The 21,162-nt window shown below is 41.9% G+C and overlaps 2 protein-coding genes across 2 annotated transcripts; one reads left to right on the forward strand and one right to left on the reverse strand.

Annotated features, from left to right (window-relative positions):
• Positions 1–1,297: 1,297 nt before the first annotated feature.
• nmi (N-myc (and STAT) interactor) lies at positions 1,298–4,855 on the reverse strand. The gene is made up of 10 exons (XM_073845229.1): positions 4,722–4,855; positions 4,561–4,619; positions 4,382–4,444; positions 4,142–4,300; positions 3,943–4,059; positions 2,728–2,893; positions 2,493–2,599; positions 2,197–2,383; positions 1,933–2,036; positions 1,298–1,854 (listed from the first exon to the last, which is right to left on the reverse strand). The coding sequence occupies exons 2-10, from the start codon at positions 4,594–4,596 to the stop codon at positions 1,651–1,653; spliced, it is 1,143 nt and encodes a 380-aa protein (XP_073701330.1). The 5' UTR covers positions 4,597–4,619; positions 4,722–4,855; the 3' UTR covers positions 1,298–1,650.
• A 157-nt stretch (positions 4,856–5,012) lies between these two features.
• Positions 5,013–21,103, forward strand: parp14rs3 (poly(ADP-ribose) polymerase family member 14-related sequence 3). The gene is made up of 26 exons (XM_073845230.1): positions 5,013–5,191; positions 5,325–5,506; positions 5,867–5,912; positions 6,020–6,178; positions 6,414–6,650; positions 6,987–7,223; positions 8,401–10,454; positions 10,605–10,674; positions 10,796–10,900; positions 11,075–11,137; positions 11,224–11,400; positions 11,499–11,662; positions 14,548–14,578; positions 14,710–14,814; positions 15,391–15,453; positions 15,620–15,796; positions 15,877–16,049; positions 16,165–16,273; positions 16,359–16,478; positions 16,616–16,678; positions 17,460–17,639; positions 17,723–17,902; positions 17,978–18,613; positions 18,727–18,881; positions 19,795–19,969; positions 20,046–21,103. The coding sequence occupies exons 1-26, from the start codon at positions 5,020–5,022 to the stop codon at positions 20,336–20,338; spliced, it is 6,126 nt and encodes a 2,041-aa protein (XP_073701331.1). The 5' UTR covers positions 5,013–5,019; the 3' UTR covers positions 20,339–21,103.
• Positions 21,104–21,162: the final 59 nt, after the last annotated feature.

The raw sequence follows: 21,162 nt of genomic DNA on the forward strand, positions 1-21,162 counted from the left end.
CATCATTATGCAGAAAATATGAGCAATTTTCATCATGAAAGACCCGCGAATGGCAGATCAACTTGCTATTTCTTTTCTCTCCGATACGATAGGATGTTAAATTAAGTTAAATACGGAGTATGTTAACTGTGACGAGATGAATAACAGGCCAGTTTAATGCCGCGTTCCATGCAACCCGTTAAGGCCCTAAGTAGGGACATTGGGACTGTCAGTGCACGAGCGCTGCTCGCTGTCTGGTTTGAGCGCGTTCATTCTAGCGCGTGTGAATGTGAACGCGGAGCGCGCCCCCTGCTGACAGTTAAAGGAAGGCTAAAATGTGAGAGGGTGCTCGCTGCAGAGCCACAAGGGAGGAGCTGGAGCTCCAGCTCCCCCTTGCTGGAGGTAATGGGTGGAGATAGACACCTAACCACACTCTAACCTACCCCTTACCCTATCCCTAACCTTAACTCCACCCATTTGTTCACTCAGAGGTGGAGCTGGAGGCCATTTGGCTCTGCAGTGAGCAGTACTTGGAAAATGTGTCTCAAAAGCGAATAGTAATGTATAATAAATGTATAAAGTGTAATAAATGTGCCACAGAAATACAGCCAGCAGCTGTTTGTTGATGTGTTTCTGAGAGTCGCGTGATCCAGAGGAGGTCAGCGCTGAATCTCAACAAACAGAAGATGCAGCTATAAGAAGCAATGATCAATCACAGCAGTGCTGACTGCAGCTTTACAGGTAAATATGGGTGAAATATTGATAGTGTAAGAGAAAGATTTGTTTCTATGCTATTCTGTACACTGAATGAATGCCCGTTAGAGCTGCAGATCTCAGGATGAAGAGCACGATTCTCATGAGTCTGTGAGGGATTCTTCATCTCACATGCGGCAGAATCACACACTGACCCTTCACTCATGAGCGGAACACACTATACCACTAATATTCTAATATTTCAAACCAATGGTGGTGATATTCACCACAGAGATGGGGACTCGAGAGATTGGAAACCCCTCACAATCCAAACTTTGTTTTTGTGACTATTTACTGTTTCTGGGTTGTGATTTCACTACATAAAAAAAAAAAAAAAAATCATATTTATAATGGGTTTATTTTTACAGTCTGTTACATCTGAACATGAAAACAGTGAAATGCTGGAACAAACCTTGTTTAGTTTTTCTTGTCTGATGATCTGATGTGTCTTTTGTCCGTAGATATAACGCTCACCCATAATTCACCACAGATTGACTTTACATTTAGCTTTAGTGATGTTAAAATATTCCTACATCTAGTGGTTAAAGATGCAGCCCATCGCAGATAACATTAGAATAAACTTTATTTTTATATCGCATCTGTACATGGACACACATTCATCAGACTGAAGATCTGAGCCGTTTAAGATTGAACAAGAGATAAATATGATTCCCATTTAAAGATTCATAACTTACTTAAAATCAACTTTATCTGTCTCAATTATAATTCTATTTTACGATAACCAATTTTGTCAAAGTGTTACAGAATATAGAGAGGAGATATGATTGATACAGCTTATAATATAAGGTAAATCTGAAAAATCCCACATACCTCATAGCATGTAAATATGACTAATACATCACTGACTTAAGATAAAACCTGATTTTCTTTCTTGATATTTAACTCAATGTTTGATCCTCACTCTTCCTTTTCTTTGATGTCCTCGCTGAAGAAAGCCGTCAGCCGCGTTCCATCAGGAACGTATTTAATGTTCTCCACTTCTCCTCCGTAGTTGCTGGGCTTCTGGAAGTGTATCTCCAGATGGTCCTGAAGATCTTCTTCATCCATCAGCGCCTGGACTCCTCCCAGCAGCACGGTGCGATTCGGGGCTCCGGAGTACGTCTACAACACACCACGAACACCATCAAACAAACGGCCAGATTTATGAATATGAATACGAGCGTGCGGTTGGAAACGCACTTGAAATTTCCTGAGCTGATACTCATAGAGAGGAAGAACATCGACCATCATATCGCTGCCGGTGTCAACACAAAACTTTCCTCGGAGAACCAGATTTTCTGCAACTGAAAGTAGAAGCAGGAGCTGAACCATATAAGAATTTCATTGTACAGGGAAATGTGCACATGACAATAAAGACGTTCAACAATCTAAAACCGAATCTCTCCCAAAACACATTAACAACACAGAAACTGAAAACAGCAGCAGGTTTGGATGCAGACACACCTCCGGTGTTGAGGAAGGTAACGCGGCCCATTCCCGTTTGCTTGTCGTACTGCAGTTTTTCCACTTCCCCTCCTCCACGACTCACTCTGGAGAACGACAGCTCCAGCCGGTCTCTCATTCGCTCCTCGGATAATGTGGGCGGGGCGTTACGGAACTTGATGCTCTTCTTTGACACCTGGATATGGACCTGAACCGACACAAATTACAATCCTCATTTAACGGCAGTTCACGTCAACGGACGACACGTTATTCTGGACACGGCACAGAGGATGAAAAACTGCTCAAATTTGCTCCACCTCAAACTTCACAGAGGGATCCAGAGTTAAAGCGTACGGCTTCACGTCCATCTTGGATTTGTCGCAGGCCACTGAGCACTTGGCCAGTCTGAGGATCTGCTCCGCCACTGAAAGACACAAAACCGTCCACATTAGGAGAAACTCATCAATGTGATTAAGACAAATCAGACATCTTCCTAAACCTAGAGTTCAAGAGAAGCATAAAAGTCCGTAACAGTCTGATCTTCATCCATACCCTTCTCCTCCTCAAACGTGATGAGAGCCTGACCGCCCTTCAGCACATGAGATGGTCTTTGTGTGACGGTGAACACAGACTCCACCTGATCGTCTGCCTCCTCTCCCTCCTCTTTATCAAGCGCACGAGCATACTTCACCTTTTTCTCTGGGATATTGGCTTCTATCTGTGTTTCAGAGAGCATGAAGAGTTAATAACCATAAACAGACGCACATGTGCATAAATCAGCTTAGATTTGGGAAAGCATCATATCTAAGTCCAGCACACTGTGAGTTTTGTGAGGCTTGTAATCGATTAATAGCACTACTATTATCACTGTAGCCGTGTTCCACTGATTGAAACGTTCTTTTTTTATCATAATCTTGAACGGACTGCTCCATCGCTTCATTACTTGCATCCCGTCATCATTTGTGTGATTGTATAATTATGCTTTTAAATGTCAATGACTAAATTTATCTTTATAAAATTCCACAAATGGTTGCAGAGAAAATATAACACAGATAATATTTTAAACATATTTTTTCATCAGGTTAGATACTGATTATTAATCACTTCATCTAAACTGCCCTCCAAAAGCAAAGTGCAGTAACTACGCGAACACTGAAACTGAGAAAAATGCCTTTAAAGGTTTTTGACAGCTAGTCTACCACTCTCGTTTCTCTGAAACGGGACAAAATTGAACCAGGAGACTTTGCCACGAGACAAAACCGTTGTCACAAAGCCCATTTTAAGCCTTAACTCAATTTTGACCAAATGTGTAGTTACTGCGCTTTGCCTTTGGAGGGCAGTAAACCAGGGCTGCTCAACCCTGTTCCTGGAGATCTACCTTCCTGCAGTTTAGTTCCAACCCTGATCAAACACACCTGTCTGTGATTATCAAGAGCTCCTTCAGATCCTAATTAGTTGGTTCAGTTGTGTTTGATCAGGGTTGGAGCTGAACTCTACAGGAAGGTAGATCTCCAGGAACAGGGTTGGGTACCCTTTGATGTAAACCACTTCTGCTCATTTTTTTCATGTTTGTATTCTTTTTAACATTTTTATTATAAATGTATTTCTAAATGTAGCTACTTTTCGGCCTCTTGTGCTTTATGTTATTATTATATTATATTATGATACGCCTGTTACTGGACTACTGGTAAACAATACAATACAAGTAACTAGACGGTAATCAATGGTCATAAATGAACACATTATAATAGTAAAATAAAGGCCAACCTTGAATTTGCGTTGCAGAGAATCACTTTCGTCTATCTTGACTTGAAGCTTCTTCTGAAGATCATTGAGTTCTCTCCTCAGATCCTGGTTGACTCGATCAAGACTCTTCTTCTCTTCCTGAAATGAAGGAGGACAAAAACAATCCCTCACCATCTGCTTTCTCTTTCAGGGGTTAATCTGATCACGCCTCGAAATTCACCTGTAATTCTAGAAGATCTCTTTTAAACTGGTCAGAAATTTTGTCTTCATTGTCCCTGACGCTCAGAAGTTCCGCCTCAGCTTTTTTCTTCTCAGTCTCTGCTTCGGATTTTTCCAACAGCAACCTGGATCTCTCAGTGTCTGCAGACTCGATGAGATCCTGCGTGAACATTAGTAATGATTAAATGATGGTTATAGGTCATTTATGATGAATCGTGACTGGAGCTTTTGTGTTTTTGACCTTGTATTTCTTGAGTTCCGCCGCAGCCTCGTTCATTCTGCTCTCCTCGTCCGGGTTTATAAGCTGTTTGTTTTGAACACGATTTAGAACAAGAAACTTTTCACCAAACATTATGAAATGTTAAACAGAATTCAACTAGCAATCTCAAAGTGTGTGGATTTGACGTTATAAACACGTACCTCGCCGTTGACTCGGTTTTCAGCGGTGTCTGACATAATTCACCCGAAATCGAAAGTGTCTGAAGTAAATGTTAAACTCAAGGTAAACTCCGAATCTAACCACCAAATACTTGTCGAATGACTAACTGTTCGGACAGATATTTTCACCCCTTATTATTTACCTCCGAACTTCCTGATCCTGGACCCGATCTTGACTCTTCTATTTATCAGAAGTCACATGAACGAGCCTGAAACAAAAGTGAAAGCACCGGAGTCAGATTCCGTATATCACCGGTAACCGAGCAGCTGATTCGATTCGGTGTTACTGAAGTTCGTTCATGTGTGATCTGGATCATCATCGTCGTGTTAAGTAATGAAATAATGTCTCGTCCGGGGTTTATAAGATGACAGACACTCATGAGCGTTTTGTGACAGAAATAGAAAGTTTCTCAAGAGTTTGTTTGGTTCTGGAGTTCAGACATGGAGGACAAGAGTCTGGTTCTCGAGGGTCTGCCGGATGATTTCGACCGTGTGAAATCAAAGATCGAGCTTTACTTTAAGAATAAAAGAAGGTCTGGAGGAGAGATCGTGCAGATTCGAGAACATCCAGACGACAAACGAAAAGCACTTCTGATTTACATGAAAGACGAAGGTGAGCCTATATCAACTTTCTGTTTGAGAATAAAGATCTAGACACAACTATTGACACTACAACATTTAAAAATAATCAGCTTTGAAAACTTGACAAATGGAAGAGATTTAAAGGTGATCCCCTTGTTTTTCAGATCTGAAGAAGGTGCTTGAAAAAAAGATCCATAAATTTGATATTAAAAAACACGGATCAGTTGAAGTGACAGTGAAACTACAAGAAGACAAGCCGATCAAAAAGGCCAAACCCGCAGTACTGCCAAAACCCAAACCCGAGAAATGCCTTCTCCTCAAATCACTGGCCGCTCCTGTCCAACAGGTCATTTGATATCATCTGTAATTACTTAGGAATTGTTATTATTAATACCAGACTACAGCTGATACAAGCTGAACACGTTTGCTGATTCTTGTCTCTCTTGGTTGCATGAACATTGACGCTATGTATTTTAAAAACTAGTTTAACTAGCAGTTAATAAGTCTTATTTTTCAGGTTCAAGAACTTACTTTACAAAGTTATGAGCAATCCTGAAAAACAATCAACTAGATGACTAACTTTTAGCACTAGCCTACCCTGATTTTAATGTCAAGGAAAATAAGAACTTTACAGAAATATGCAAATGTGGCTTTGACACGCTCAGATTCTTGGTTTACTTACACACTTCCTCCTTATCGAACAAAGGTCTCTCCCGTCACAACGCCTGCAACAGCAAAGAAAGATCATAAAGGTTGGGCTGCAATGCTCTTTACTCTTAGTTTTAAAAATATCAATCACTGATTCCAAAGCTTTTACAACGACACTTTGGTCATGTGTATATATTTGTTCATAATACAGAAGCTGAAGAGGATTCTGAAATACTAGATCTTCTAGTTACCACCCCTGGTTCAGTTGAAAAGGAAACCCTTCAAATGTATTTTGAGCAGTTTACAGACCAATTTGAGCTAGCAAAGCATGGAAATAACAGCTGGATCCTAAAGCTCTGCAGCCAGTCAGGTATGATTTATAGAGATTGTTTTCTAGCTGCACAAAAATGTCACACGGTGACATGAATCAAACTGGTTGTGCAAGTCTAATTCCTGTGCATCACTTACAACGACGCAGGCCTCATTCTGTTCCAAACAAACTATTATTAGATAACCACAATCAACTGAGAAAAATAAAAACCATAATGAAATCAACATTAACCCATCCTAGAGATCAGATTTAACCATGTTGACCCTTTCCTCAGATTTAAAGGAGATTTTTGGCCAGAAAGAACATGAGTTTGGTATAACGTTAGAAGCGTATAAAGAAGGACGTCTGGGAGAGCAGCTGGACCCGCGTCGCTTCATCTTGACTGGCTTTGATGGAGCCACAGACTGCAAGATGATCTCGCTGTTCATTGGCAGCTGTAGCAAGAAAACAGAACACACTTGGGAGACGCTCAATGAAGACAGGATTGTCGTCACCTTCAAACACGATATCGGTGGGTTGTGGAGCTCTGGGCGCCCGTTGGGTTTCTGTGTTCTCGTCGCTCTCTGATGGGCTGTGGGCACGAGAATGACCTCCGTTTTGGAGACGCCTGCTTTCACGCTGCTTACATTCCTTTGTCTTTTGGGTTTGCTACGTCTATGAACATTAACAGTTCATTTTCTTTATCTATCCACACTAATCCAAACTAATCAAATCCTGTATATCAAAATGTATTACATGCTTCAAGAATCTGATCAGACTGCTGTGGTGAACATTCAGAGACTGAATTAATGAGGAAAGTGAACACTCTCAATGCACATACCCTTTTTTCTTCTTATTTTATCAACAGATGTGACGTCATTTGTGAAGAAATGCACGTCAAAGCAGCTGCAGAGTCGAGACATCGGAGTGACCCGTTTAGAGCGGACGGATTCGGTTCTGGTTCAGGGAGACTTGGAGCAGCTCTCTGAAGACGTTCTTACACTTTACTTCAGCAACAAGAAGAGGAGCGGAGGAGGAGACGTCCAGTCCTTCATTTGGATCAACAGACGAAAGAGTGCCGTCATCACCTTTGGAAACTGTGACCGTAGGTTTTCAGATTGTTTGCAAAGAGGAATCATTCATTTAGATTTAGACTGAGCACAAACAGAAGAGGAGATGAGGTTAGATCCAAATATCTGTGATGTGAATATTATATAAGGAGCGCGTAAGGCGAGACACTGAATAGGGTAAAAAACTAATATTAACCAATAGTTATCACCTTACTTAACCAGTTGATTGATTGCATTGATAACTGCAAATATTTTTGGTTTTCTAAAATGTTACATTTAAATATGCAAATGATCCATTATTTAATGAAATATGTGCTAATTTGCATACATTTCTAGTACAAAAATCGAAACACTGGATGAAGTCAGTTTCAAAATTCTTTTTACATTTTTTTGACATTAGAGTCACTCCATAATTGAGAAAAAAAACTAGAACAGACAGGAAACACTATATTTTTAACAATTTTTGGGGGAAATAAATTGTTGTATAAAATCAAGCTAATTCTATACGAACAAATCCCTTTGTAAAAACCTTCAGGATATAGACAGGAATACAAATGTAAAGTGTGGTGTGTGTAAGTGCTGCTGAAGTGGAGATTTATGGCTCAGTGTAGGAGAAAAAAACTCTTGGTTTTTAAAAATATGTTTTGTAATTGAAATCTATTGACACAAACAGATAAAGTGCTATAAAAGAAAGACTTAACAGTGTCTTTGGGGTGTTTTCTTTCCACTAGTCTGAAAAAACACTTTATGAAAAACAAAAAAGCCCAAAATCTCAAACTTGACAGGTGCATGAAAAAACAGCGTTTGTGCCTGTAGGGTCTCCCCTTAACTAATAATACTGTGCAATGGTAATGTAACATGTTGTGTTTTTTTTTTTTTTTTACAAATATTGGATTCAATCTTTTAATCAATTTGATTTATTTTAATTAGCACAGGTTTTGTGTTCATCTTTTGGAACTGATTGATCGTTTGAATGATACAGCGATTTTAGTCATTTTCGCAGATCAGTGTAAACCAGGATTGTTTTGACAATATTGTAATTTTTTAGTACATTGACGTCTTGTAAATGTACGCTAAATCCAGGATTTGGTGATAATATAACATAATGATAGGTTTACAAGCAGGCCTGTCATTTCTGACTGGGAAAGCAAGGGCTAAAATATGAAGAACAAACCTAACATGAAAATGTACCTGTCCTGTCTATTTTAATAGATGCGCATGCAGTGGTGGAACAAAAACACAATGTTTGCGGCTCAGAAGTTCAAGCTTCACTGTTCTACTCAAGTTTACAAAAGGCTTTAACTGGAGAAAAACCCACCCTGACTGATCAAATATCCACAAAAGTGAACCTTCCTGTCAGTGAGGAGCTGCTCCGTTTCTTTGAAACCAATGAGCGATGTAGAAAACAGCTGGAGAGTGACGCCAAACAGTTTCATGCCAAAGTGCTCATTGACAGCAGCGCTACGGCTAACGGACTGATCCTGGAGATGGACGTCAACAAAGAGTCGCTGGCTGCGCTGCAGATTGCACCCACGTGGGAGACCAAGACAACGAGGGAAGTTGAGTCTTTTCTGAGCAGGTTCGACACAACAGAGCTGCCGACGGAGAAGGACGTCTGGACCAGAGTTGAGCTCGAGTGTAACGGCCTCGTCTCGATCGATACGGCGCTCTTCTACAGGGAGCTCGACTCTACAGTCGTAATCGCTGGTGTGAAAGAAGAGGTCAAGCTGCTGTCAGACAAGATCAGGACCCTCCTGAAGAAAACCACTGTTGAGGTGGAAGTGGAGAGAAATACAATCGAGGTGGAAATTAAACTGGACTGCAGAGAGACGTTTGATCTAATGAAAGAGCGCGTGGAGTCTACATTAGGGCAGGTGAGTTTATCTCATGATGAGAAGCAGAACATCGTTTCCCTCAGAGGTCTGAAGGATCAGGTTCATTCAGTGGAGATGCTCATCAAGCAAACACAGAAGAACATCATCACACACCAGCTGAAGCTTTCTTCACATCTCATTCACTTTCTAAAGTCACTGGATCTTAAAAAGTTTGAGCAAGACTACTTTCTCCCCAGCCACATCCCAGCGATACTTCTAAACCGACAGGATTTCTTTGGGATATTGGTTGAGAACGAAAACCTGAAGAAAGCTGAAAACAAAATAAGTGAGATTCTCAAAGAAGAGTTGATACCGCTTTCTTCCAATAAAACCGATGAAACTTGGACTCGCTTTCTTAGGAATCTTCAAGATGAAAAATCTCACAACATCAGGATCACACAATCAGACACGCAAATCATAATCTGTGGGTTTTCTAGTGCAGTCGCAGATGTTACAGGAAAAGTGAGGAGATATCTGGAGAACAAAGAACCAACGACTGAGAACGTCCCTCTCAAATCTGTGCGAGAGGTTGAATTCGTCGACTCCTGCCTGAATCTCTCTGAGCTTCCTGAACTCAAGCGCCTCGGCGCGGCAATACTCGCTAACAGAACGTCAAACTCTCCTTGTTTGAAGGTCACAGCGGCTAAAGACAACATCAAAGACGCCGTGCGTATTGTGCAGCAGCAACTATCATCCATCGTTGTGGAGAGCCATAAATACTGCAAAGCAGGAGAAGCAAAGGTTCTGGAGAAACACGAAGCCAATGTGAAGACCAAAGCCAAGGAGATGCAGTGCAGCCTGTGTTTATCACAAGAGCATGTGGTGAAGTCCGGCCCTCCGAAGAGCTTCGCACACAAAATAGGCAATAACGTGACTCTGAGCATCACAGAAGGAGACCTGCACCATTCTACAGCCGACGCTTTGACCTGTCCAGTCAACGGCAATCTAGCCTTCAGTAACCCTATCGCTCAGCGCTTTCTCCAGTTTGGCGGAGACAAGATTACGGAGGTGTGTAAAGCTCAGCAGAAGGAACAGCAGAGTCTTCTGGCTGGAGACGTGGTGCTCAGCGATGCTGGAAACCTCAGCGCCGGGACGCTCATTTACGCCGTCTTACCTCAGAAAGGACAGAGACTGGACTCTCATTACCTTCAATCAGCCGTTCATACCAGCCTCCTGAAAGCCGAGGGAAAAGGATGCACTTCAATCGCACTTCCGGCGATCGGCTGCGGAAGCTTTGGTTTCTCCGTCAAAGACAGTTGCGTGGCGCTCCGAGCCGCCGTACTGCAGTTCTGCAGCGACCATCAGAATTCCCCCAAACACATCAGACACATCAGTATAGTGGACTCAGATGACAAGATTGTTGAGGAGTACAACACTCTGATCCAGGAACTAGTATGATCCTCCTATATGCAAACTTCAAACGTTTATTAAAGGAACACTCCACTTTTTTTGGAAATAGGCTCATTCTCCAAAAGTGGAGTGTTCCTTTAACAGTGTTTAGCATGTTTTATTAACCATCGCCTATGTTGATTTTTTTAACAGGGCTTTCCTGACACATCTACATCGGTTCCTCTACAATCCTTGAATTTTAAACACAGATCGGGCACGAGAGGTACTGTATATACAGATTGACCTGCTTTGGCGATTTCACTGCTGGTGTTTTACAGACTCCATCTGAAGGGTTAGAAGTCACTTATGTACTTTTGTTTTCGCATGATTTGGAATTCAATCAGTGCTGGTCAATGGTGTGCCTATATACCTGAAAAAGGGGGATATCACTAAAGAGACGGCGGATGTCATTGTGAATTCAACCAACAAAAGTTTAGATCTCAACACTGGTAAGTGTTTCATTGCTGCAGCATCTACAGTATACTAAACAGCATTATACTTTTACCTTTCATGCTAAAGCATGTAGATCATCCTGAAGGTACTTCAAAGATTTGGGTCATTATCTTTACAGCAAATTAACCTAATACAGAGATGTTCATACCGTACCGCGTTTCCATTTACAGGTGTTTCTGGTGCCATCCTAAAAGCTGCTGGAAAATCTGTTGTTGACGAATGCAAAAAGCAAGGTATCACCGTCTCTTTCTGTCAGTGGAGTACACAGATGCTCATATTCCAATGGGAGCGCTCATTTCATTCACATCTGCTTGTGTAGCTCCAGTGAAAGCAGGTGCGGCAGTGATGACGAGTGGCGGAGCGCTTCAGTGTAAGTATATCGCACAGATGGTTGGACCGGAAAACACCGCCGACATCACATCCTCCCTGGAGAAGGTTCTGAACCTCTGTGAGGCCAAAACGGTCACAACTCTGGCCATTCCTGCCATTGGAACAGGCATGACAGCAAGCACTTTCTCTCTTATTGAAAAATATTGTTTCTTAAAGCACTGTGAGGAAATATCAAGCCCTGAGCAATAATCTTGTTTTCCGCAGGAAGAGGTGGCTTTGCCCCCAAAGATTCGATCAAAGCCATCCTCGCAGCAATCGAGAACCATTTGAAGGAGCCGAACTCACCCTGCCTCCGGAGCATCACTATAGTGCCCTTTGAACACAAGATCTTTGATGCCTTTCGTGACCATTTTAAAACGTGCAATAAGGTTAATACTAATGACATAACAAAATAATAATGTCCAGATTTATTTTATTGTTCAGTTGGCTTGAGAAAGAAACATGCTGCTAGAAACATGATAGCAACTCGCTAATCACGTTAGAGACATGATAGCAACTCGCTAATCACGCTAGAAACATGATAGCAACTCGCTAATCACGCTAGAAACATGATAGCAACTCGCTTATCACGTTAGAAACATGATAGCAACTCGCTAATCACGCTAGAAACATGATAGCAACTCGCTAATCACGCTAGAAACATGATAGCAACTCGCTAATCACGCTAGAAACATGATAGCAACTCGCTAATCACGCTAGAAACATGATAGCAACTCGCTAATCACGCTAGAAACATGATAGCAACTCGCTAATCACGCTAGAAACATGATAGCAACTCGCTAATCACGCTAGAAACATGATAGCAACTCGCTAATCACGCTAGAAACATGATAGCAACTCGCTTATCACGCTAGAAACATGATAGCAACTCGCTTATCACGCTAGAAACATGATAGCAACTCGCTAATCACGCTAGAAACATGATAGCAACTCGCTTATCACGCTAGAAACATGATAGCAACTCGCTAATCACGCTAGAAACATGATAGCAACTCGCTAATCACGCTAGAAACATGATAGCAACTCGCTAATCACGCTAGAAACATGATAGCAACTCGCTAATCACGCTAGAAACATGATAGCAACTTGCTAATCACACTAGAAACATGTTAGAAAAATGCTAATCATGCTAGCAACATGCTAATCACGCTAGAAACATGATAGCAACTCGCTAATCACGCTAGAAACATGATAGCAACTCACTAATCACGCTAGAAACATGATAGCAACTCGCTAATCACGCTAGAAACATGATAGCAACTCGCTAATCACGCTAGAAACATGATAGCAACTCGCTAATCACGCTAGAAACATGATAGCAACTCGCTAATCACGCTAGAAACATGATAGCAACTTGCTAATCACACTAGAAACATGTTAGAAAAATGCTAATCATGCTAGCAACATGCTAATCACGCTAGAAACATGATAGCAACTCGCTAATCACGCTAGAAACATGATAGCAACTCACTAATCACGCTAGAAACATGATAGCAACTCGCTAATCACGCTAGAAACATGATAGCAACTCGCTAATCACGCTAGAAACATGATAGCAACTCGCTTATCACGTTAGAAACATGATAGCAACTCGCTAATCACGCTAGAAACATGATAGCAACTCGCTAATCACGCTAGAAACATGATAGCAACTCGCTAATCACGCTAGAAACATGATAGCAACTCGCTAATCACGCTAGAAACATGATAGCAACTTGCTAATCACACTAGAAACATGTTAGAAAAATGCTAATCATGCTAGCAACATGCTAATCACGCTAGAAACATGATAGCAACTCGCTAATCACGCTAGAAACATGATAGCAACTCACTAATCACGCTAGAAACATGATAGCAACTCACTAATCACGCTAGAAACATGATAGCAACTCGCTAATCACGCTAGAAACATGATAGCAACTCGCTAATCACGCTAGAAACATGATAGCAACTCGCTAATCACGCTAGAAACATGATAGCAACTTGCTAATCACACTAGAAACATGTTAGAAAAATGCTAATCATGCTAGCAACATGCTAATCACGCTAGAAACATGATAGCAACTCGCTAATCACGCTAGAAACATGATAGCAACTCACTAATCACGCTAGAAACATGATAGCAACTCGCTAATCACGCTAGAAACATGATAGCAACTCGCTAATCACGCTAGAAACATGATAGCAACTCGCTAATCACGCTAGAAACATGATAGCAACTTGCTAATCACACTAGAAACATGTTAGAAAAATGCTAATCATGCTAGCAACATGCTAATCACGCTAGAAACATGATAGCAACTCGCTAATCACGCTAGAAACATGATAGCAACTCACTAATCACGCTAGAAACATGATAGCAACTCGCTAATCACGCTAGAAACATGATAGCAACTCGCTAATCACGCTAGAAACATGATAGCAACTCGCTAATCACGCTAGAAACATGATAGCAACTCGCTAATCACGCTAGAAACATGATAGCAACTCGCTAATCACGCTAGAAACATGATAGCAACTCGCTAATCACGCTAGAAACATGATAGCAACTCGCTAATCACGCTAGAAACATGATAGCAACTCGCTAATCACGTTAGAAACATGATAGCAACTCGCTAATCACGCTAGAAACATGATAGCAACTCGCTAATCACGCTAGAAACATGATAGCAACTCGCTAATCACGCTAGAAACATGATAGCAACTCGCTAATCACGCTAGAAACATGATAGCAACTTGCTAATCACACTAGAAACATGTTAGAAAAATGCTAATCATGCTAGCAACATGCTAATCACGCTAGAAACATGATAGCAACTCGCTAATCACGCTAGAAACATGATAGCAACTCACTAATCACGCTAGAAACATGATAGCAACTCGCTAATCACGCTAGAAACATGATAGCAACTCACTAATCACGCTAGAAACATGATAGCAACTTGCTAATCACACTAGAAACATGTTAGAAAAATGCTAATCATGCTAGCAACATGCTAATCACACTAGAAACATGTTAGAAAAATGCTAATCATGATAGAAACATGCTAGTAACTTATCTATCAACTTTTAACAAAGCTTTTAAAACTACAAACTTCAAACTATTTCAGGCTTAAAACAGTTAAACTTAAAACCCTCAAACTTTTTAAAGCTTTCTAACTTCCTTGTCTGGTTTTCTCAAGCCAACTTACAGTTTGTCTTGACAAATTTTTCATCTAGTTTTAATTTTGTTACATTTTGTGTTTTTCTTCAGCCTGAATCCAGCAAGATGCCTGAAAATCAAGGTTTAGAGAACACTACGTTTCCATGCTGATACACAAATAAATATGCTCAGTCTTTTCATGTACAAATTTCTTGATATTTCCAAGAGTGAATATTAAGTGTTCACATTTTAAATCTCTCCCATCTTCTATAGTCAAAATTGGAAGCGTCAGAATTGAGGTAAAGAAAGGTGACATCACTAATGAAACTGTCCGAGGGATTGTAAACACCACCAACAGAGACATGAGCCTGAGAGGAGGTCTGTATGATTAAATATACCTCACAATACTGCCCTCCAAAGGCAACACGCAGTAACTACACATTTGGTCAAAATTGAATTAAGGATTAAAATGGACTTTGTGACAACTGTTTTGTCTTATGGCAAAGTTTCCTGGTTCAACTTTGTCCCATTTTAGAGAAACGAGAGTGTCAACATGTTTGACTAGCTGGTGTAAACATTTTTAAAGGCATTTTTCTCAGTTTCAGTGTTGGCTTAGTTACTGCACTTTGCCTTTGGAGGGCAGAATACACCAGCCCGACACTTTTATATCAACACATCAGTTAATCACTAAAACAGTGGCTGACAAACATGTTCCCAGAGCCTGCAAAACTGCACATTTTGCATGTGTCCCTAATCAAACACACATGATTATAGTCATCAGCTCATTAGGAGAGACTCCAAGACATGCAAATGTTGGATCTCCAGGGACATGGTTGGGAAACACTGCTTTAAAATAAGCCATGGATCTACACCAGAAGACAACAATGTGTGTGTGTGTGTGTTTGTGGCCATTTTAAAGTGTGGTCAGTTCAATGTGTCCCACCTGTCCTGCAGGTGTGTCTGGTGCCATATTTAAAGCGGCTGGAGCGTCTGTGGAGCAGGAGTGTCAAAAGCACGGTGAGAATGTTACACCAAACAATAAAACCTTGTTAATCTTCAACGGCATGAGCAAGAGACAATCTGGATATAAGCTTGGCTATGTTTAGGCTGTAGACATGAGGCTGCATTGATACTGAATGTCTGGTAAACAAATGTCTTTCTTCAAACCAATTCCGCTCTGAAGGTCCACTCCAGAATGACGTCGCAGCCGTGTCCAGCGGTGGAAACCTTCACTGTGACTTCATCGTTCACATGGTGGGACCGCACTCGGCGGCAGAGACCAGATCACGCGTGAAGAAAGTTCTGGAGCGCTGTGAGGAGAAGCAGATCACCACGGTCTCCTTCCCCGCCGTGGGCACCGGTACGATGATGCTCTTGAACGCGGCGTGTGCTGGTCATGGTGGGCTTGTGTCTCATTCCGTCTAATGGCTCTTGTTAAAGGTGGCGGAGGTGTTCAGGGTGCAGACGCTATCTGTGCGATGCTGCAGGGCTTTGAAGATCATCTGTCTCAAAACGCCTCAACTGTGATCAAGCTCATCTACATTGTTATTGACCGAGACAACGTCCTTCAGGAGTTTCAGAAAGGTCTTAAAACATGGATTGCGGATACACAGGTAGAGATGCCACATGCTTCAGCATAACCTAGAGTTGATTATTCAGAGTTGAACGATACTTTTCAAGTGTCCTGTTGATATATGAAACATCAAATGTAATTTTTTTTGCAAACAGGACAGTGAAGAAGATGATGATGATGATGATGAGGAGGAGGAGGAGGAGTGGAATGATTACAGCTCAACGGAAGAAATCTCATCGTCTGACGAAGAACCCGATGGCAGTGGTAATGCAGCGTTTGATTATGCAACCTTTAGAAAATGTGCTGCTATAGGCTTTCCAAATTTGCTAAAACCTTTACATTTCACCAGCGAACCCAGTGGAGGTGTTGATGGGCCCGATTAAAGTCAAGGTGTTGTGCGGAGACATCACCAAAGAAACTGTGGAGGCCATTGTAAACAGCACGACTACAAGCCTCGATCTGAACACAGGTGAGTTTGTTTGTGATATCGCTCTGAATCGGAGGAATGATTATTGTCTAGACATTCGGTACATGACACAGGAAACGTAGCAGTTGAAGAACTGATTGGATGTGGGGCTCAGTTCTAGTGAATGTCCTCATGTGCAGGTGTATCAGGAGCCATTCTCAAAGCGTCAGGACAAACGGTGGTGGACGAGTGCAAATCAAAAGGTACAAACTTCAGCTTCAGTCAACAGTCAGAAGTATAAGCCTTTCTGATTAACTTCTAACACGGCGGTGTCCAACCCGGGTCCTGGAGGGCAAATGTCCTAAAGCAGAGGTCTTCAACCCTGTTCCTGGGGACCCATTATCCTGAAGAGTTTAGCTACAACCCTAAACAAACACACCTGAAGCGGCCAATCAAGCTCCTCAAGACTGCTTGAAAATTAGAGGCAGGTGTGCTCAAAGGTGTACTTCACCCCAAAATGAAATTTTTTGTCATTAATCACTTACCTCCATGTCGTTGTTTCGTCTTCAGAACACAATTTAAGATATTTTGGATGAAAAGCGTTTTGGCTGTCCCATTGACTGCTGAGTAAAAAATTCAGATTGACCCTCTGATGGCAGATGCCTTTCATGCTTTTCTGGGTCTTGACAGTGGTATTTACTTGGCAATCAATGTGGCAGCCAAAAAGCTCCTGGTTTTCATCCAAAATATCTTCTGAAGACAACATTTCCATTTTGAGGTGGAGTTAAGCCTTTAAGCCATTTGGAAATAAACTTTCCATGAGAGTGGGTCCCCGGGAGCAGGGTTGAAGACCTCTGTCTGACCTCTGTCCCAAAATACCTGTTTTGAAGATTTTAGTAATCCTGAAGACCTTTGATTGCCTTGGGTCAGGTGTGTTTAGTTGGGGTTAGAGATCAATTCTGCAGGACAGTGACCCTCCAGGAGCAGAACTAGATACCCCTGCTCTAACAGAACAATTGTTCATTCGTTCTCTCCTCATTAAAGCGCCTCAGCCTGCCGACGGCATGATCTTGACCAAAGCTGGGAATCTCTCAAATATCAAACACATCGTCCATATGGTTGGGCAGACCACTGAGAAAGGCATCAGCAGCTCCGTGTACAAAGTTCTGAGGATGTGCGAAGACAATAAGATTCAGTCAGTTTCATTCCCGGCTCTCGGAACAGGTAAGCTCATCTATTCAGGAATACAGATAAGCCAAACCAAATGAAGATATCTGCATGATCCTAAAATTCTTGATGTCCTTCAGGAGCAGGAAACTTGGCCTCAGCAGGAGTCGCCAATGCAATGACCGAAGCTCTGACAGACTTTGTTAAGGACTCGCCGAAACATCTGAAGCGCGTCCACATCGTGATCTTCCAAACGAAACTGCTGCCAGACTTTCAGGAAGCGGTCAAGAAGTGCAAGAAGATTTCTAGAAACGCTTCTGGTATGTTTCAGCCCATGAACGTACAGTCAGTGTGAGGAACTGACCTGCTCACTTTAACTTGTGTTTTCCAAACAGCGCCTCAGGTCAAACCCCTCCAGCCGCCGGTGACTCCTGTGCCGACACAACGAACAGCTTTTTGTCTAGTCAAAGAAACGGCCGCCGTATCGTTCCCCGTTATGGCCGTTGAGGTTTACGGGACGTCCCCTACGAACCTCGCCAAGGTCAAGAAGCTCCTGGATGAGCTGGTCTCTGAGGAGTGCAGCAGTAAAGACGTCCCGTCGAGCCACATCGCGGACCTTCCCGAAAAGGACAAGAAGGCCATCGTGACCCTCAGCCGAGCCAATCAAGTCAGCGTTCTGGTGAGCGGTTCGGATAAGTTGACGGTATCAGGGAAGAAAGACGACGTCTTGGATGCCGTGCTGAAGATAAGCACCTTCCTCCAAGAAGCGCGAGACCGAGAGACGCGTGAAGGTGAGGTGAAGCGCCTGAAGGAGACGCTGTGCTGGGAGGTGGTGAGAGGAGAACGCTGGGAGTCTCTGGAGGCAGGCATCAGCTACGACATCGAGCTCGCCTTCCACCGCAAGATGAAGAGCTTCCAGTACCAGGAGAAAGGAGAGAGCTACACGGTGGACTTCAACGAGATGAAGCTCACAAACAGCAAGCAGGAGACCTGCAGGATCAAGAGGACTCTGCTAGGAGATTCTGACACGGGTACGAGTTGGCATTGATCACAGTGTGGAAATCCAGGACTTTTGTCCTTCCAAAAAAAGATTTATGTTGTCAGAAACTGTTCTTTTCTGTAACTTTGCTTGTTTGTTTCTCAGCAATCATTCATCCTCCTCCAACGTGGAGCAAAATGGATGGACGGGATTTAGAAATAATCACATTAAAATCAGATTCAGCAGAGTACAAGAACATAGAAACAGCCTTTCTGAAATCCAGCAAACACAAAGATGTGAAGCCCGTCCAGGTTCAGCAGGTAAAATAACTCAGACATGACCAAACATTAGACGTCAAGAACACTAGCATCAGTACTTAAAGTCAAGTGACTTATTTTGGGAATAATTCAATATGGAAGCATTCTTACAGTTCAAACAGTAAAGTATGGCAAAAACAGGGGTTCAGTTATCAGAGAATGCACAAATAAATGGAAAACAATGTATAGCTTCAATGCATGTCGCTGTGCCAAATGCAAAAAAGCATAATATTTAATGAGAAAAATAAGAACTTGATCTTCTCCGTGATGCATTGAGTGAATAGTTATAAATAAGTGGAAGTGATGATGTCAGATTAGACGAAGGTCAAGCAAGAGTTATAAAAATTGGAATAACATGCACTGATGGGAGTTTGGAAATTAGGAGATGATTCAGATTTTATGTCGGTGTTTTTGAGGAAAACATTTCTGAATTTCTCTCCATATAGTGGACTTCTATGGTGTCTGCGAGTGTGATCTTCCAAAATGCAGTTTAATAGCAGTTTCATAGGACTCTAAATGATCCCATCCGAGGAAGAAGGGTCTAATCTAGCGAAACGATCGGTTGTTTTATAAAGACATTCACAATTTATATACATTTTAATCTCAAACGGTCGTCTTGCCAAGCTAGACGAGACAAGCATTTGAGGTTAAAAAGTTATAAATTGTCTAGATAAGACCCTTTTTTACTCAGCTGGGATCGTTTAGAGCCCTATGAAACTGCACTTTGGAAGTTCAAACTCAGGGCACCACTGAAGTCCACTATATGGAGAACCATCCCTGAGTTGTTTTCCTCAAAAAACAATTTCCTTACGACTGAAGAAAGAAAGACATGAACATCTTTGATGACAAGGTTCATTATCTCAATTTTTGTTCTGAAAGTGAAGTACTCGTTTAACCACGTCTGAAATGATTTCAGATCGACAGGATTCAGAGTCAGTCGCAGTGGCAGAGATACTCTGTTCTGAAACAGGCGGTGGATAAGAAATACCCCAAACAGACAAACGAGCGCCTGCTTTATCACGGAACCACCAAAGACATATGCCAGAAAATCAACAAGAACGGATTCAACCGGAGCTTCTGTGGGAGAAACGGTACGTCTCAGGTCTTCATTTGCACATTTGGTCTGTTGAAGTTTGACAATACTGACCTGTGACCCTTTGTTTAAAGCGGTTGTTCACGGGGACGGCACCTACTTCGCTAGAGATGCCTGGTACTCCTGCCAGGACCAGTATTCCAGCCCAGAAAACGGGCTGAAGTACATCTACAGAGCGAGAGTGGTGACGGGGTCACTGTGTAAAAGCAGAGGAGGAATGAAGGAGCCGGACCCCATCAACCCTGCGGACCCTCAGGCCGGACTACACGACTGTGCCGTGGACAGCCTACAGAATCCCTTCATCTTCGTGGTGTTCTGTGATGCAGGAGCGTATCCAGAGTACCTCATCACCTTCAAATCCATTTAGTCCTCCAACAAACTCTAAAACATCGACCCTGAATGCTGCTGACGGAGATCATGGGAGAGTCTGGAGTACCTTTACAGTTACAAATACATGGACAAATGTTTTTATGCATAACTTTCTTCAGTAGGGCTGTCATCTGACAAAAATCACATTATTAATTACAGGATATGCCAATTCATTAATTAATAAATTGGAAAGTTGACAAAAAATGAAAACTGTTATCAGTGGCATGAGGATGTTGTTCCAAAACGGCTGCTGGTTCCCATTGACTGCCATATTGGGTTTTTTCTCCATACTATTTAAACAAATGGGGAGCAGCAACTGTTTGGTTACCAACATTCTTCCAAATCTCTTCTTTGGTGTTCACTAGAAGACAGAACCTGGAACGAATTGTAGGCGAGTAAATGATGACAGAATTTTTATATTTGTGTGATACATGAATAAATGACTGAACAGACAATAAACAGCTTTATTATGTGAATATATCATAAAATTGACAAACATCAGCCAATCATTGACCTCTGACCCTTACATCGTCATCTGCTGGAGGCCTTTACATGCGACATGCTCTCGAGTTTCCTGTTATGAAGATCATGTTTTATTGCATTCTGTTAGTTAATTATTCATTTGACAACCCTACCGGAGAAAGAGCCGCACTTTAATGCAGTGTTTTAATCATTAGTGTATGAACGTTTAATTTAGTTTGATACACAAATGTTTGCTTCTGTCTGAACCTTTATAATGATAATAAACACATTTGTAATCTGCCTCGGTTGACTTTCTGATCTCTGTAAGACCGCATGAAGAAACCAGACCAATGATACAGG

Source organism: Garra rufa, chromosome 8 (assembly GCF_049309525.1).
Source record: "Garra rufa chromosome 8, GarRuf1.0, whole genome shotgun sequence".
Lineage (NCBI taxonomy): Eukaryota > Metazoa > Chordata > Actinopteri > Cypriniformes > Cyprinidae > Garra > Garra rufa.

Excerpts from the sequence above, each read along its gene's own strand:
- parp14rs3 (XM_073845230.1), top strand. The coding sequence starts at position 5,020 with ATGGAGGACAAGAGTCTGGTTCTCGAGGGTCTGCCGGATGATTTCGAC. Across the intron at positions 5,192-5,324 it reads GATTTACATGAAAGACGAAG|ATCTGAAGAAGGTGCTTGAA; the intron begins GTGAGCCTATAT and ends CTTGTTTTTCAG. Across the intron at positions 18,882-19,794 it reads AGCCCGTCCAGGTTCAGCAG|ATCGACAGGATTCAGAGTCA; the intron begins GTAAAATAACTC and ends AAATGATTTCAG.
- nmi (XM_073845229.1), bottom strand. The coding sequence starts at position 4,596 with ATGTCAGACACCGCTGAAAACCGAGTCAACGGCGAG. Across the intron at positions 2,600-2,727 it reads CACGTTTGAGGAGGAGAAGG|TGGCGGAGCAGATCCTCAGA; the intron begins GTATGGATGAAG and ends TGTGTCTTTCAG. Across the intron at positions 2,384-2,492 it reads ATCCCTCTGTGAAGTTTGAG|GTCCATATCCAGGTGTCAAA; the intron begins GTGGAGCAAATT and ends GTGTCGGTTCAG.